The 19,203-nt window shown below is 36.4% G+C and overlaps 1 protein-coding gene across 2 annotated transcripts in view; it reads left to right on the forward strand.

Moving 5' to 3' along the window:
* Nucleotides 1-10,889: 10,889 nt before the first annotated feature.
* The window catches only part of LEPR (leptin receptor), a 70,284-nt gene continuing 61,970 nt past the window's right edge, over nt 10,890-19,203 (forward strand). For both annotated transcript variants that reach the window (XM_089515366.1, XM_089515367.1), the window contains exons 1-4: nt 10,890-10,942; nt 12,783-12,841; nt 13,742-14,050; nt 15,327-15,450. In XM_089515366.1, coding sequence (XP_089371492.1) covers nt 12,802-12,841; nt 13,742-14,050; nt 15,327-15,450 — 473 coding nt within the window. In that variant the 5' untranslated portion in view covers nt 10,890-10,942; nt 12,783-12,801. The remainder of the gene's footprint in view (nt 10,943-12,782; nt 12,842-13,741; nt 14,051-15,326; nt 15,451-19,203) is intronic.

The raw sequence follows: 19,203 nt of genomic DNA on the forward strand, positions 1-19,203 counted from the left end.
TGTATTATACCATGTATCTCATCCCAATATTCTTTCACCTTTTCACACTTCCACCACATATGTACCATTGATCCTTTTTCTTTTTGACAGTTCCAACATTTATCTGATTCCAATTTCAACATTTTTTTTTTAATCTGGCAGGTGTATAATACCATCTATTGCTTATCTTCAAAAAGTTTTCCTTTAAATCTTGACATTTTGTAAAGGATTTTGTTCTGGACCAAGCTTTTCCCCAAGCTTCTAAAGGTATTTCATGTCCGAAATCTTTAGCCCAATCTACCATATACTGTTTTATGGGCTCTTTCTCCAGTTCCCTTTCTCTAAACAACTTATAAAACTTAGATATTTTTTCCTTTCCTCCTCCATTATAATCTCATCTATCTCTGTTTTTTTCAATTCTATTCCCCTTGTTTTCATATCCTCCTTAAATCTGGTATACGTTTGATAATAACTATACCAATTAATTTCACTCTTTTCTTTAATAAGTTCCTCTCTTGTTTTCAATATTATCTCTTTCTTTTCATTTACTTTTACTATATCTTTATACCTCAACCAGTTATCATTCATCTCCCATCTACTCGCAAATGCTTCTTGTATTGATACCCAGCCTGGTAATTTATAATAGAACTTTGTTTTTATCACCTTCCATGTTTCCATTAAAGCTCTTCTTATTGGATTGTTATAAAAATCCTTATTTATATCAGCTTTACTGTACCATAAATACGCATGCCATCCATAACGTAAGTCTGCTCCTTCCAGTTTTAAGACATCTTTTTGTTCCAGCTTTATCCAGTCTTGAATCCAGAGCATGTCACAAGCCCATTTATATAATTTGACATCCGCCATATCACAACCTCCCTTTTCTTTCTTTTCCTTTAGATTATTCCATCTTATCCTTGCCTTACCTCCATTCCAAATAAATTTTCTAAATTCTAAGTTCCATTGGTCCCATATATTATTTTTGACATAGATTGGCAAGTTGGTAAAAAGAAATAATAATTTTGGTATAATTTTGGTATAATATTCATTTTTATAGCATATATTTTGCTTAAGATAGATAAATTTAACTTAGCCCATCTATGCAATTCCTTTTTAATCTTTTCCCAGGTGACCTTATAGTTATTATCAAACAGGTTCATGTTATTATTTGAAATCCATATTCCTAAATACTTTACTTTGTTCATTATTTCACATCCAGTTTTTTGCTTCAATATTTCTTTCTCCTTTCCATTTAGATTTTTGGCTATTATCACGGATTTCCCTTTATTAATTTTAAATCCAGATAAATTACTGTACCATTTCAGTTCATGCATCACATATTCAATATTATTTATAGGGTTTTCCAAAATCAGGACTAAATCATCAGCGTATGCTTGCACCTTCACTTCCTTTTATTTTAATTCCTCTTATTCTTTGATTACTTCTAATCTTATTTATCAAAAATTCCAAGACCAAGATGAACAACAGAGGAGACAGCGGACATCCTTGTCTTGTCCCCCTTTCTACTTTAAATTCTTCCATTAACTCTCCATTGATTTTCAGTTCTGCAGCTTGATCTTTATAAATTTCTTTAACATTATTCACAAAATTATCTCCCATATCCATAGCTTCCAAAATATTAAACAAGAAATTCCAATTTATACTGTCGGACGCTTTTTTGGCATCGACAAACAACAGGGCTGCTTTCCTTTCATTATGCATATTATAATAATCCAGAGTATTTATTATGGTCCTAATATTATTTCTAATCTGCCTTCCTGGCAAGAAACTGTTTTGTTCCTTTCCTATTTTCTCTTTTAATATATCTTTTAGTCTGCTTGCCCACACAAAAGCAATTATGTTATAATCAACATTCATTAAAGCTATAGGTCGATAATTGCTTATTACTTGTTCATCTTTACCTTCTTTTGGGACTAAAGAAATTATAGTTTTCCCCCAGGAGTCAGGTTTTCCTTCTTTTGTAATTTGGTTATATACTAATCTCATATGTTCAATCAGTTCCATTCCAAATGTTTTATAATACATCGCTGTAAGTCCATCTTCCCCTGGAGATTTATGGTTTTTTAAATTTTTAATTGCTGTTTTCAATTCATCCATTGTAATTTCCTTATTCAATATTTCTTTTTGATCCTTATTTAATTTAAGCTCATTATGTCTATTTATTATTTCTTTTAATTGTGCTTCCTGTATTTGTTTTTCTTTTCTCCCCGCAAACAGATTCTTAAAAAACATAACAAATGCTTTTTTAATTTTCCCTTGGTTTATTATTATATCATCATTTTGCTTGATCTTAGTAATCATCTTCCTTTCTCTTTCTTTCCTTAGCCTGTTTGCCATCCATCTACTAATTTTATTTGCATTTTCAAATTGATTTTGCCTTATTTCCTTCAATCTCCTTGCTATCTCTTCTGTTATTTTTTTTGTCAATTGTTCTTTTAGAATTCTAATTTCTTTTACCAATTTTTTATTTCCCTTAGATCTTTGTAACTCTTGTTCCTTAATTCTCAGTTTCTTTCTAATTTCTTCCTCTAATTGTCTTTCTTTTCTCCTTAATTCTATTGTTCTTTGTATAAATAAGCCTCTAGCGAACGCTTTGCTAGCGTCCCATACCACTTTCATCCTAATCTCCTTATCAACATTTTCCTTAAAAACATTTCTAATTCTTTTTTAATTTTGTTTACAAACTCTTGATCCTCCAAAATTTCCTCGCACAGTCTCCATCCTGTATTTCTTTTCCTGCTAATATCCAGTTCTAGTTCTATCATATTATGGTCGGACAATATTCTTGACCATATTTCCATCTTTTTAATCATTGTAGATATTTGCCTTGTTACTAAAAACATATCCAATCTTGAGAGGGATTTATAGACATCAGAAAAAAAAGTATAGCCTTCTTTATCTCCATAACATTGCGTCCACACGTCAACCAAATTAAATTCTTCTTTTAAGTCAAAATAACTTTTTGGGAGAATCCCTTGATTCTTTTTTATTTTTTTCTTCGGTGATTTCCTATCTCTCTGCGGTTTTTCAACACCATTAAAATCCCCCATCACGATTAGATTATTATTATCCAAATCTCTAATAACTTCTGCCAATTCTTTATAAAAAACATCCTTCTTCTCCAACGGACCATACACATTTATAAATACATATTTAGTATTATCCAACCAAATTTCTATACAAATAAATCTGCCATCTTCATCTTTTTTCAACAAATTTGCTTCATAGTTCTTATGTACAAATATTGCTACTCCTCTTTTCCTCTTATTGACCGTTGCACAAAATAAAGTTCCCAATTTATTATTTCTTAAATACTTTATATCCCCATTCTTCATCTTAGTTTCCTGTAAACACAGCAAATCAAAATTATTTTTCCCCAAATAGTGCATTACATGTTTTCTCTTCTTTTCTTGACTTATTCCCTTTACATTCCATGATATAATCTTAAACCCCATCTCCCTTTTCCTGTTTTCCTTCTTAACCCACTCGTCTTACCAGCTTTATCTCTAATTATCCTAACTCTTGCACAGTGTATCCTTCTGCCTTGTTGCTCCCTTGGTTGTCCAAAATAGTTTCCTTGTTCTTTTGTTTTTCTTTCCCTCCTTGGTTTTTCCCTTGCTTCTTTTCCTCTCTTTGATTATATACACTTTCTTGTTCTCTTCTCTCCCTCTCACTCCTTGCCTGCTCTTGTTCCCTATTATCTCTATTTAATTTTTCAAAAATTTTTTTGCCTGCTCCACTGTACTTATTTTATATCTTTTCTGCTGATAACTAAAGATCACTCCTTCAGTTTTGTCCCATCTATAAATTATTTCATTCTTCTGTAACAATTCAGTTAGAAACTTATACTCCTGTCTTTTCCTTATTATTTGTAATGGCAAATCCTTATATATCTCAATAATTCTATTCTCTACAATAAGCTTTTTCTCATAATTTGCTTGTAACACCAATTCTCTCATTCGTGAACTTGTAAAACAAACTGTTATATCCCTGTCCAACTTTCTTTCCCTTGCAATCTTAGAATTAACCCTAAATATTTTATCAATCTGTGCCTCCATCAGATCTTCCTCTATCTCTACATATTTTGCCAAGATTGGTATAATTTTTTCATATAGTTTTTCATCTTGTTCTTCTTTAAGTCCTCTAACTTTGATTGCCCTTTCCCTGTAACGCACTTCCTGTAAAAGACTGATTTGTTGTTCCTTCAATTGAGCCTTTTCCAAGTCCTCCGTTTTTTTCTCCAGACACTCTGTTCTTTCCAACACTTCTTCTACCTCTTCCTTAATACCTGATATCTCTTTCGTTAGATTGTCTATCTTTTTCCCCAACCCCACTAGTTCTTTCTGTAGATCCCCCCTTATCTCGTCCCTTGTATCTTTCAGTTCATCCCTTATCTCTTTCTTAAAAGATTTCTTAAATTCCCTCAGTTCTTGAAGAATTATAGCACTAATATCTTCCCTTCCCACAGATCCTCTTCTTGCAGCCATGCTTCTAGTTTGCATTCACTTAAACAATTCGGTAGGTGATTTACAACTGTTAATGTTGCACCTAAAGAAAAAAGAAACAGAGAGGCAGGCAGCCAAAAAAAAAAAAAAAAAAAAAAAGGAAAAGTCCCAGGAGAAAGTCTATATCAGTAACTGTCCGCCTCTAAGAAAGGTTTGCTTTATAAGGCTCCTTTGTTGTTATTCTTCTTTTTGTCCTACTATTTAATCTTCTCTTTGTGCTTATCTGATTATCTGCTTTCTTCTTATCTAGTCTGTTTCCTTTTAGATTCAGATTCAAATTCAATTTGTTTAGCTTCTTTAATTATCTTCTTAATTGCTTCAATTGCCTCAGCTGATCCTCTTCTCCTTTCGCTCACTCTGTCCTTTTGCGCCCACAGCTGTTTGCAGTCAACCCCGATCTTCTCTTACAGGCTGCAGCTGTCTGTGTGCAAACTTAGCCCTTTCTTTATATCCTTATATTTTTATAATCTTCCCCAAGTTCAATTTCTTACAGCTCTTCTATACCTCTCTCAAATTTAGTTTCAGTCTCTTTTAATCTCTTTCCTCATTCAAAGGGGTAAATACCAAATTGCTGTCCAAACACAACACAAACTTTCCACATCCAGGGGGGGGTATCTAACCCACTCTCATTCATGTAATTGTTTGTTCCCAAAAGGGAAAAAAGGAAAAATTGTGTTATCCGTCCTTAAATATCCTGGTGAAATTTGAGGCTCTTCTCTTATCTCATCAAGTAAGTATAACGACAACAAATAAATCCGCGTCCTTGGAGAGCTTACTTCAACAGTCCATAAATCTCTTTCCAATCCTCTCTGGTGTTTCAAACGAAAGAAAAACAGTTCATAGGTCTCCAAGCTTTTCACTTCTCAGGGTTATCTTTTTTCTTCAGACTCCTTAATATGGAGATACTGCTGAGAACTTTAGAGTGACCCAAGAAATCAATTATACACCTTCTTCTTTCTTCAAAGCACAAAAACAAAGCTTGCCTCGTCGGCTGGTACCTTTCGGAAACAGATGCTGCACCAGAAGCCCTTCGACTCCCGTCACTCCTCCTTTGGTTTTCTCCCTCAGGGGTTCGCCTCTGTCAGGAGTGACGCAGGTCTCCAACAGGTCCTTGTACCTCAAAACTCCCTCATCTTGAGGTATCCTTAGATAAACGACTTGCAGCAGCTGAAGTTCGTGGTGCAGAACTTCGCCTCACACCACTGCTCACCTCCGAGGCAAAACCGGAAGCCTCTCAACTAACAATATTTTAAAAACAATACAGATTAAAACCACTACAAAAATTGGGGGAAGCTGCACAGTTTTCAAGGTGAGTTGGGAGGTGAATTTTGGTTGTTGCATGGTCAGAACAGAATTCCTACACAAAGATGTGAGATGCAGTGTCACAAGGCAGACTTATGATGTAACTTGCTAACAATGCCAGTCCCTGTTATTACCCCCTGAAAATTTGCTAACACAAGGCTGTGGATTCCTTGACTGAGTCTGTCCACCTTTAATGCAATCTTCTTCTTTCTCTACTGCTTCCAGATTTCTTGTAACACCATGCTAAATTAGCAAAGATAATTAGCTAGTTCAGTACATACTGATACTGAGTTATGTACTAGAAGCCATTTATGGTAAGTAACAGTTTGTAACTAACTCTCCTCCATATATTGTATTATGCTAACCATTAGTTTAAGACAAATGATCTGAATTTAAATTATTTGAGTAGAATAGAAGTTTATTGTTAAAAGCGAAAAGCCGTCACAATATAAAATAGATCCAAACAGTAAATACAAAAACAGTATATAAAAAATATCAAGGTACAAAACCCACAAATTAAACAACATGGTAAAGTTAGTAAGAGAGACCCATCAATAAAAAACAATAATACACCATAAATGGTAAAATAATAAAAGCATAAAACTAGAATGGTTCTAGCCGTCATTCCGATCGAGAAAACTGATTCTAATCTTGCTAGCAGCTAAACCAAATTTTGCTACCATAGAAGTAACAAATACATTGTTGCCGGCCAAAAGGACAAAAATGTGCCTTTACTCACTAGGGACTGAAATCTAGGGGAGTTCTTCTCCACAAGGGCCTGGTCTACAGTAAGTCCAACCAAGCCTATCGTGTGAATTATGTGTGTGTCTGTGTGTGTGTCTCTCTCTGTGTGTGTGTGTGTGTGTATATTGCCCTAAGTAAGTTTTTATACTTCCTTAGATGACGAATATAACACATATTTACATTTAGTCCATCTCTGAGGAATCTTCCTCTCTTAGTTTCTTTATAGATCTTGTTAAGATGCGCTTCTGAAAGGCACATTGGCTGTTAAACCAACCATGATTATACTTTATACTATTATACTATTTATACTATTATACTATTTGAAATTCTTGAAGATATTTTAGTAGAATAGCCTTGGGGGATGAAACTACATGGTATCTGTGACAACAGCATCTAATCAACTGAATATTAATAGATGCAAAAATTCTTAGTATTCTCATTATTGTGGCACCATGTGTCTGTCCCTCTATTTTTGATTCTAACATTGAATGACAAGGGTATCTACTTTGCTATTTACAGGACAGATAATTACAATTTGTTTACTTCAGTTTGATACACAGATTTTGATATATTGTCCTTTCTTGCTGATTATCTCAACATTAAGTTATTGCAGATCTGACCCATACAGTTTTCAGCCCATATGGCTAGGTAGATGTATTTGTTGTGTTGTCCAGTTTTCCAAGTGGTGGAAGTACATAACACAGTTGTGTAACAGTGCAGGTTTTGCATAAAATACAGTGGCTGAACATTCCTTTAAAGTAGTAAAAGAAGCATTTCCACTTCAGGAAAAATACAGTTCTTTGGCTTACGTATTGATTTGTGTACTTTCCTACTATAAATGTCAGTAGCAGCTATGATTGATGAGAAGTCTTCAAACTACTGCATCCAAACAAACATCTAGAGAACTGAAATAGCCCACTTTTCTATCCATTGTTTCTGCAGTGAATAACTCTCTCTCTCTTTCAGTAGATATAATATCATTTATTAATTTCTACTATTCCCTATCTTGAAGTTTTGAATTTTATGGTGCCAAGGTAGCATTATATTAAATACCTTCCTTTTTTTTCTTTTTTGTAATTTTAATAATCTTTATTCATTCAACTAACAAAGAAAAACATAACACAACAAAAAGTGCACATACATAATGATTGCTAAACACACCCAATCCCACCCCTCTACACATTTATTCTCACATCCCATACACCCCCTTCATCACAGTCTTACCTCTTACCTCTTGCCTACATTCATCCCTTTGACTTCCTTCCCCTTTGGCTATCCTTACTTCTCTATGTATCTCTTATTTCATTAATTAATTGACACTAACTATTCACTGGTTATTGTACATACGTCCGTTTCTTCATCACGAATGCTATGCTTTCCTCAGCATACTTATAATTAAATCTTACTCTAAAACACAAATCAGATCAAAAATAACCTCTCATATTACATTACTCAGTTAACAACCACAAAAGCTTCTCCGTATTGCTTCCTCATATACTCAAATACCAGTATCCATTCATCATTTACTCTTTTTGCTATATTCCCCATTCTTTCATCTCTTATTATTTGCGTCATTTTATCCAATACTATTATTTCCATAAGTTTTGAAATCCATTGTTCTATTTCCGGAATGACTTTTGTTTTCCAGTTCTGTGCAATTAGGATTCTTGCTACTGTTGTCATATAGAATAATTTTAAATGTTTTTTTTTTTGAGTTTATAATAGGAATCATTTGGAATAAAAAAAGTATCTTTGGCAATATGCTCATTTTTATTGCTGCAATCCTACCTAATAATGATAATTGTAATTTTTTCCAATTTGTAAAATCCTTTTTTTATTTCTATCCATAATTTTGCATAATTATTTTCAAATAATTCATTTGTTTTCTTTGATATCCAAATGCCCAAATACTTTACCTTTTTATTTATCTTGATCCTTGCCTTTTCCTGTAATCTTATCTCTTCCTCCAACTTCATTTTATTCATTAAATACCTTCCTAAGCAATATTATACTTAGATTTACCAAGTCCATGGAGAATCTTCTTAACACAGATTTTAAATCTGGTATTTGCCTTTGCAATTCTATTGAAAATGATCTTCAAGTGGTGAGTTCTATACATACCACTTTAAAGTTTATTTTATTTATTTACGGTATTTATACCCCGCTCTTCAACCCTAAAGGCTAGCAGCTCTTACCTTATCCCCAGTGTATTGTAAGCAATCTATATGTAACTGCTAAGGATGTGAAATGGTGGTAAGATTGTGACCAAAATAATGATTGTCTGCTACAAGGGGAGAGACTCTAAACATTACAAGCAAAGAGGATAAATGTTATAGGCGGGATACAAACCGCCAAATAGTACGTCATCAATACGTACCCCCCTAACCCTAATACGTATTGAATACGTACAAGATGGCGGCGCCCTCTTCATATGGGCGCAGCCATCTTGACGTAACGGACGCTGAGCGTCCGTACGCGTCGCGTCCTTTGTGACGTAGCGAGTGCGCCCCTGGCGCCTCGCTACGTCGCAAACGCGACTCCAAAAGAAGCTGCTGCAGCTCCCGCGCGGAGCAGGCGGCGGGGGAGCGCCGCAAAGCGGTGGTTTGTATCCCGCCACAGTGTTATAGTTTGTGACAGAGCTTTTCATTCTTTTTGCAGATCAAAATGGTTCAGCCAACAGCTGATGTGTACAGTTCTGCCCCACTCCCGTCTTACCCCTATTAGAGATTTAATGCTAATTCAGTTTAAAGTGCTTGAGAAGAACTTCCACTTCATTTCTGTGAGACCAACATCTTAATGCAAGTGTGGGTTGCTAGTGGATGCTGGAGAATTAAACTGACCCCCCCATGAAACTTTAGTGGGCTTCACTGTTCCTCTGCCCATCGTCCCTGAAATTTTAAAACTTTTTTTGGCAAACATTTGCCCAGGGGAAAACTTTTTCTGACCAGGAAGTAAAGATGTCACTTCTGGTTTATTTCCTTGTGAGAAACAAAGACCTCTCTTGGACCTAGAACAGCCTGATGGAAATGCAGTGAAATTGGCTCTGCTCTGCCCTAGGTGGCATGGAAATAATTTTAAACAATTTTATTTCATTTTTTCCCCAAACATAAATTTTGGGGGTTAATGTGGGATCCTGAGGATCCTGAAAGCAGCTTTGTGACTACATGCAGTCAGTGGGGACTGTATATTCCTTGCCCTGTCCTAATGGTTTAGTCCATAACTCCCTGGAGAACTGTATTCTCCCTTATGAAATTGCTTGCACTTTGAGATCTGCTGAGAAGGCTTTCTTTCTGTCCTATCACCATTTTCTGGTGCATACATGGGAGAGAGCCTTCTCAGTTGCTGCCCCAATACTTTGGGATTCTCTTCCCAGAGAAGGTGGACTGGTACCCTTGCTACATTTTGTAAAAGAATGAAGACTTTTCTATTCTGACAGACATTTGATGAGTGTATCTTGTGGATTTTTATTGATACATTTGTTAATTTGTTACAAGCTGATTCACTTTGAGTGTTAAACCTAGAAAAGGTGGGAGGGAGAGAAATGATGTTGTTGATGATGATCAGTATGAAATCCAAACCATAAATGGGTTTGTAACATGTTATGCCTAATGAAGCAGAGCTGGAGAGTTCCAAACTGTTTCCATTATTCCAAATAAAGATCAATATGGGAATGAACAAAATAACTTAAAGGATCTTCAGTAGATAGGGGTGTGAAATAACTGCATAATTCTTACTGTGCCTGAAAAAGGGTGGGAAATACAATTACTGTTTCTCCTGCATGAGAAGGAAGAGATAATTAAAATGTCTCATCCCTCACAAGGGGAGAGCTTACCCATTCACACACAAAAGTCCATGGACATGAAAGTCCATGGAAGTTAGTCTTTTTTAAAGTTCATTGTCCTTGCTTGCCCATTTAAGACTTAGTTACTTCAACCAAACTTGTCTGGAAAAGTGGACAGCAGCCGAAAGCAAGCAAAACAACTGAGATTATGGCAAAGCATCTGAAACAATGCATGTCCTTAGTATCAGACAACAATAAGTTACAGCAAAGGATGAGTTCCAAAAGCAAAGCCCTTAGCCAGTTCATTAGCCAGTCAGGGTTTGAGCAATCAGAGTAATCAATCAGTCCAAGAGTCACAGGTTTCAACAAGCAGAATCATCAGTCCAAAGTCCCAATCCAGGAAGTCAGGCAACAAGAGAGTCCACAAACAGGGTTCTTTTAACAGAGTAGTCAGTTAACTTCTGACAATGGTTCTGGCATTCTTCCCAGGTTTTTATCTCCAGCACTTCCTAGTGCAGCTGCTTCCTGATTGTTTGGCGTTTCTCATAAAGCCTCCTAGAACAATGCAGCTGCATCCTTTCTGATCTTTGCTGACTGTAAGAAGGCACAGGTAAGTTGACCTCCTCCTCCTCCTTCTCACTGCCCAAGTTGGCAGGAGATTCTCGTGCCTGAGTGCCAGGCACCTGAATGTCCTCTGTGGCATCAGCTTCCATTGATATAGGCAATGAGAAACTAGGCTGAGTGTCAGGTTCCTCCCTCTCTTCCTCCTCTTCTGAGTCCTCAGCCAGGCATGCCTCCAGACTGGGCATGACAAAACGTCATATTACAAAGTTATATAACAACTAAGGGCCAAAGCAGATGACCCAGAAGGAGCAGCTGGAGGCTGCTCCTGTGCCAATCGCACCAGGATTGTGGTGACCGAACAGCCTGCTCCCAGAGTGTGCCACTGATGTGATCCTAAATGAGCTGCTGGCAGAAGCAGATTAAATCTGCTCCTTTTCCTGGCAGCTTTGGGCCACCTTAGGTGGCATCGGAGCGACTTCCAGCTGCTGCAGGGTTGGATGTCACATCATGTATTAGCCCACCGCTCTGTCCTCATTATATTTTTTTTATTGTGTTAGTAGATATTTTAATCTCCAATTTTAATTGTATCATGTTTAATCCTGTTTTAAAGGGGGAAATTTGGGAAATAATGTTGAATATGGATATTTTAATGTGTTGTGAGCTGCTTGGATTGTCTCATCACAGAAAAGCAGGATAAAAATTAAAATTTTATTTATTTATTATTATTATGTCTAAATGCCACGCTCCTGAAGTAGCTGGAAGCCACTCTATTTGGCCCGGCTGTTTCAGATCTAGCTTAATTTTATTTACACTTTACAAATACCTGCTTCCAAAAAAAAAAAAAAAAAAAAAAAAAAAAAAAAAAAAAAAAAAAAAAAAAAAGGGGGGGGGGACCTGCAAGAACTGGGCATAGTTTGATTTTAATTTTCAGTTATAACTCTGTCTCTTGGATCTTTTCACACTCATTTTAATGTTCTGGCAACATGCTATTTACAGTAAAAACATTTAAAATTTTAAATGCATATTTAAAATTGAACTAAAACTAAAGTTTTATAAACAGTTCTAATATAACAATTTAAACCAGGTGAAAACAACTAAAGTGGCCATCAACTCATTTTCTTGTAGCTATTGCAGTGATTTCTGCAAATTAATTATATGTTGTAAAAATAAATACTTATGTCTTTTCTGCAAGTGAATGTAACCCAAATGTGTTGTTCCATATTTTGTATTTGTAAAAATGCCAGCCAAGCAAGGCAATCCCTGCTATGTGTTTCTGAAATTTTGAATTCAACATATACGTCCTTTAATCAGTGGTGACTATGTACACACATACATAAATTGTGTGTGGACAACCTCTGTTATGTGTGTACCTTCAAGTCACCTGTTGATTTATGGCAATCCCATGGATTTCATGGGGTTTTCTTAGGAAAGGAATACCCAGGGATGATTTTACTAGTTCCTTCCTGAGAAATACAGCCTACAGCACCTGGTATTCATTGGTGGTCTCCCATCCAAGTACTAACAATCTGCTAACATAGTAGTATTTTCAGAAATGTCAGCTTTCACATTAACATAATTGTGAAAGTGGATCAAATGAGACTTCATATTTTTATGTGGCTTGAAGTTTTATGACAGTTCTTTTTTTAAATGCAAATAATTTCTCCCAGTGGATATGTGGATGGGTTTGCTACATCTGGACTTGGACAAAGTGGGGAGGAAACTACAATCTTTTGTCCATACAATGATCCTAGTTGGAATTGCTACCCAGCACTTACTCTTTGCTATGAGATTTTAAGTTCTTCTAAGGAAAATACGAAGTTTGGAAATTCATTACTCTTCTATAGATATCAACATGACATTTTTTCATTATTTTTCTCCTATCTCAGATCTTTTATTCAGATCAAGATGAACTGGTATAATATTTTGATTGGATTTCTTAAACTGAGTAAGTTGCTTATATCTCTTTTTTTAAATGACTTAATAAAGTGCAGAAGGATTTTGTTTGATCCATTTATTTCTCATTCAGCTGGGCTTACTGTGCCATTAGACTTGGGGCCTAAATAGATGGGCAGGGTACCGTAAGCCAACTCCATAGTATCCTGTCCATGGTTTCCACCTGGATCAGTCCCTGGGTTGGCACAGCAATGGGCAGGTGTACACATGTCTGTTCACCACTGCACTGTGGGTCTGGTGTTGTCATGTGCCCCATACCTGCCCCCACTGCTCTCTCAGCCTCTCTGAAGGGCCCCACCATAGCTCATAAGGGTGCCTGTCTACAACCACATGGCCAGGCACCCCTTCTGACATCACAGGTAGTGGCAGGGACCTTCGGAGAGGATGTGATGGTGCAGCAGGTAAGGGGTGCATAGGCCCATCTGGTCTGCCAGGTGTTGGTAAAAAACTGGTCTTTTTAGACTAGATTAAAGGCCTTTTTGGCTGGGATCCAGATTTTAGTAATTAAATTATTATAGAGAAGTATTGCTATAGTTTTTAAAAGTTCATTGTTTTATAACATGTACCGTTCAGTACTCAAAGACAGAAAAAGACAATTTTTTAGTGTACAATTTCTATGGGAGTTGAACTGGTACTAAAGTTGTTTGTGTCTATGGATAGAATTTCTACTGACATGGGTACTGACCAAAGAGAAAAATATATCAATGACAAAAACAATGGCAAAAACGAAAGCTTTTTCTAAGAAGCATATCTGTGATCTTACAGATGTTCTTGTCATTTGTTCAATAATATTGCTGTTCCTCCCCCCCCCCCCATGTATAATAATAAAAAATTTGTGTTTCTGCTATGTGAAGTATTCACATTTGAATCCAATTTCTTTCTGTGTCCTCAGATTTCCTTCAAATGGCTTTTTCTGACTGCATGGTGTATCGGATTCCTCCACAGAACTTTCATTTACCTTGTGTGCCACCTAAGAAGATTTCTAACTTTTCTTTCCCTTCTGAGATTGTGGATAATGGTCCTAGTTTAAATGAAGAGCATAATACAAGCAAAACCAATGCAACTGCACTGGAAGCCGAAGATAATTTTTTCTGTTGCCACTGGCGTGAAAGATCTATTAATTGTTTTATATATACTGCAGAAATGGAAGCCAGGGCATTTACTTATTCAGAAACTAGTGCATTATCATCTCATCAAATAGGTGGGCTTGGAGAAGATATATATATATATAAACACACACACACACACACACACACACACACACATATATATATATAATTGTTATTATTTACAACATTTATATGCTGGTCCAAAACTGTTGCTAAGGTTGTCAGAATAAGAATAGGAAATGCATACAATAAAACAGATCAATAATACATATAAAATTATGACAAAGCAAACAAATTAGACTAATAGTCCTGGGAGAATAATTAAATAGTCTTTTTGATGTTGATATTACATCAAAGTCAGTGTCAGGTGACGCTCTTCTGCATTGAAAAATACCCTTTGCTAGTAACCACCAAGTGCTTTCCTTTTCCTAGTACTCACCAAGTTCTAGTGGCCCAACTCAGAGCAGAAGCCTTAGAATAGCTTTAAAAACAGCTGTTCGATAAAGACTGGCCCTGAGTGGTGACAGATTATAAAGGCCAATCACTGCATTTTGAATAGCTGGGCAGCTGGTTCAGTTAAACTAGCATTGATATGATGTGATCATGCTATCCAAACTCTGTACTCATGGATATTTTGAAAATAACATGTCCAGTGGCAGCTCAGTTCAAGAGGAATGTGAAATTATTGAAATATTTGCCCTCCACACATTCTATAGTTCTTTTTAAAAAATCACAACAGTAGAATTAGAATCAGAACCTGGTTCTTATACAGCAGCAAAGGTGATGCTTAGAAAAGATGTGAAATACAACCAAAGGCTACAGTAAAGTTGGGCTTGGGAAAGAGCTGTATTTTAGGAACAACATAGTGAAAGCAAGGACAAAGGCAACTTTCAGCCATAGTCAGGGCAGTTTATAGAAACTGTGAGAAGCACAAAGCACATAGCAGTGTAGAGAAAAGAACTGGTTGGATAGCCAATGGAAAATCTGTGGCTAACCAAAGATGGAATAATGTAATAATTAGGCATCGGTTATGAAGCAGGTCCACACAACTACATTTATATGGTGTGGTGAGGGATGTGGGGGTGGCAGAGTCAACAAGAGCTATACACATTTGCTATTTCTGCTTTTTAGGGGGTTATTACTTGATATTAGAAGCTGCTTATCAGTCTGGATAGAGTTCACTGTGAAGTTTCATATAAATGACTTATCACATATTGAGCTGATGTAGGCTGATTTTCTTAGTCACTGTTAAGAACAATTTGTTTTGTTTGTAAACCCATTTCAGACTATATTCAGTGCAGTAAAACAGCATTTCAATTGTTTTGGCATACGAGGAAATTTTGAAAAATACTTAACCTTTCCATTTAGCTTCAGTATGGAATTTACAGCTTTGGACTGACGAAAACACACAGGAGTTATTGTGTATTGCAGAGCTGATTACTAAACCACCATACCTGAATGAAGACTTTACAGTTAACTTGTATTATGCGTTGTAAGTATAATTTATATCTATCCAATTGCTGGTCTTTATGAATTATAGAATTTGTTCTAAAAAGAAAATGTTTCTGTTCTGTAATGGAGGTTGTACCATTTAAAAAAAAAACACGTTTATTGCTTTTCCTTCAAATTTTAATGCCAGACTTGTCTAATGTTGGAGGCAGGACATTGGTGTGTATATGTGCTACAGTTATCAGTTGGGCCTATATTCAATGCAAGGTTAACAGAGGCTATACACCCTGTGCTCTCTCTTTGTCTTTCGTAAACCTATGCATTTCATTGTAGCCACATCCAAGGTTTCTTCTGTCAATACAATTATTGTGCAATATTTCCACTTTTAAGGGGAAACATGAACTTTACTAGTACTAATCATACTGCCATTAGATAATTTATATTTTAGCTGTCATTGGCATGTTTGAAGTGGCATCCTTCAAGTAGATATTTAAAAAAAATATTTTTTCCACATCTTCTCTCGAATGGAAGAATAGCCATCTGCCTGTGTCTTGTATGTTAAATGCAAAATTCATCTATAAACGTGTATGCTTGGTTGACTTTGATGGTAGCAGTGATTTCTATGTGTTGCTTTTCATCTGAACAGCATACTTTCCTTACAACTTCTGCTCCACATACTTAAATAAAGTTTTGAACTATTATAACACATATCAAGAGTATAGTTCGTACAGCTAGCAACAACAGATAGCTTTTTACTTCCTAACTAAGTACTATCATCATGGGAGGGGGGAGGAAATATATAGTTTCATTGATTAGAATACCTCAATGAAAAGTACAGTATAACTTCTAGAATCCTTATCATTAATTAATTAATTAATTAATTCATATCTCACTCCCCCCCCCCCCCCAAATACTGGGAACCAAATGTTACATCACACAGAGTTGAAACACTTTAAAGTCAGAAATGAAATCATACAAAAAGTTATTATTGAGATGCAATTAATTTATAGAAATTAAAATCAATTAAAATAAATCCATTAAAACATCCCTTAAAATAAGTAAAACAGGGCATTATTTAACACCACAATAGCCACTTTCTAAAAGCCTACTGGAACAGAAATATTTTCACTTGCCACCAGAAGGACAGTAAGAAGGAACTGCAAAGATGTCCTTAGATTTGCTTTGGAATTGCATGTGTGTGCACGTGCGCACCTTCAAGTCACCTGCCAACATGATGACCCCATTAATTTCATAGGGTTTTCTTAGGCAAAGAATACTCAGAAGTGGTTTTGTCAGTTTCTTCCCCTGCAGTACAGCCTACAGCACGTGGTATTGATTGGTGGTCTCCCATTTAGTTACTAAGGACTCATTCCCACTATGATTTAAAGTGAATTGCTGATCAGCTTATATGACCGTCATTCCCATTTGAAACCAGTTCTGATCCTAGTGTGATTGGTTTCAGTCGTGATGAAGTGAGGCAAACACACATGCAAAAAGCTCTTTCCTGACACTAGTTCTTTGGTGGTTTTGTTTGAAAGAATCCATTCTGGAGCATGTTCAACAAGTGGGAACGACGGATCTGAATCGCATCATTCTGGAGAGGAGGGACCAATGGCAGAGGGGTGTTTACCATCCCTCCTCACTATTCCCCCCCTCTCTCAGCACTGCCTTTGTGCTTGTAGTGTGACCTATGGGTACATTTTTTTAAAAAATTCATAGAAGATTCGATTCATTGATTTTGCAACCACTTGAAGCCAATGAATCGAATCTTCAGTTAATTTATTTTTAAAAAATCTATAAATGCCATGGAGCCCTTTGAGGGTCTTAGCACTGTGCTCATGAGCACCTCTTTGGGGGAAGAACCTCCTGAGTGATGCCCAGCCAAGAGGCCCAGTGCCTACCAGTGCCTTCTTCCCACCCAGAGCCCGGGCTGCCGCTTCTGTCACTGATGATGCACAGATGATTGACATGCATTTTGAAGCATTGCAAGCTAGTGGGAATGACAATCGTGCCAAAAAAAGAAGTGATTACAAGGACATAATGAAAAGATCCACTTTCTTAGTGGGAACAAGAAGGAAAGGTATTCACGACAGATGCACAATATGCCTAATGTATATAAATCTGTTTTGCCAAAGAAAGACAAATAATGTACAGAGTATCATGTACTTTCCCTGTCTCCTTTTATAAGAATTCCATTTTATCTAATCCTTGTTGACTTTCATGCCTTGTGAAAGTAATGGCCTCTGAGTAGGTATGCAATCATTTTTTATAACCTGAAACAGTCACTGCAGTGGTGGTGAGGTGATTTTTTTATGTGATTGAAGGCTGTAAATATACATACTGTTATACTTAGGTGAGACCTGCATAACTCAGTGTGATCTGTTTCTCAGTAATCATTGAACTTGGGCTGCAAAAATACCAACAACATACCTCACATCGTGCATCCAATTTGTAGAATTTAGCATTTGTGTTCCTCAAATTTGCTCTCTCAAATGTGTGTCCAGTTTTTAATTTTTTACCAAACAAAGCAAATGTTTGTTACTGTGGCTTGCTGCAGACTTGTTTAGAGAAAGGGGAAAGTGGTCTCATTTATTCAAATAGATTGGCTCTTGTTTTCTTCTGCCTCAGTGCAAGCTTTTAAATTCAGACTGTCAACCCAGACTGTCAAGGGAAATGAAAGATTATTAAGCAGAGTTTGGGGGGACAGCATGGAATCAGGCTGAATACAGTGGACAGTTCCACCTTCAGAGCCTTTTGGAACCTATCAGTCATTTATTTTTCAGTGGTTTGGGAGAGAGCAGTCTATAAAGAGAAAGAGTTAAATGCATTCTTCTGAAATAGTTCAATAGCAATTCCTGATTTCCCCTTATCTGCCTTCTGCATGTTTTAGAAAATAATCTTAAATAAATATGATACAACTGTAGCCACCTCTGTACCACCAAATACAATTTTTTTTCTTATAAGCAATAAACAGAGTCAGATGGTCCTTGAGTCTGCACATGATGTTCAATATGGCCTCTAATTGACATCACTGGGGGTGGTGTTTTGCTGTTCTGGGAGTTTTCTTGCATACTGACATCTAGTGGGACAGATTCACTAAGGAATTAATTCAGTTGACAGGTTTTTGTTATAGCTAAGAAATTGTATCTCACTCCCAGTCTAATTTTATGTCATAAAAATGGACTATTTTTGACCAATTTTCTATGGCATTTGAGAATATACCACTGAAAAGCTGTTTAGACATTGTCAGCTTACAACAGGTCCATGGATTCCATAAGGTTTTCTTAGGCAAGTACTACTCAGAGGAGGGTTTGCCCATTTCTTTCTCTGAAATATAGCCTATAGGCCCTGGTATTCATTAGTGGTCTCCCATCTAAGTATTAACCAGGATTGGCCTTGCTTATCTTCCAAGATCAGACAGGATCTGGTGCTTTTAGGTTATTCAGGCAAGCCCTGTTTAGGCACTACACCCTGAATTAGTTTCAGTTTTTAAAGGCTGTTTAAATGATACATGCGTCCCAAGAGTCCAGAAGCTGCACCAAAGCCATGCTCCAGTCCTAAGGATTGGAGTGCAGCTTTGGTGCAGCTTCCAGACTCTTAGGACGCATGTATCATTGAAACACCATTCCTCCAAAGTGACCTGAAGCAGCTTTATTTTGGCCTGTCTGTATAGGGCCAAAGTTTCTTTTTTTAATACTGGGATACTGGACTAGATCATTTTTTTGCAAATTTCTAGAACAGATAATAGAAATGGGTTCATTTACACATCTTTCACTTTTTAAAAAGCAAATGTCTG

This window comes from Sceloporus occidentalis, unplaced genomic scaffold (assembly GCF_023333645.1).
Source record: "Sceloporus occidentalis isolate IW3139 unplaced genomic scaffold, rSceOcc1.0.p SCAF_3, whole genome shotgun sequence".
Lineage (NCBI taxonomy): Eukaryota > Metazoa > Chordata > Lepidosauria > Squamata > Phrynosomatidae > Sceloporus > Sceloporus occidentalis.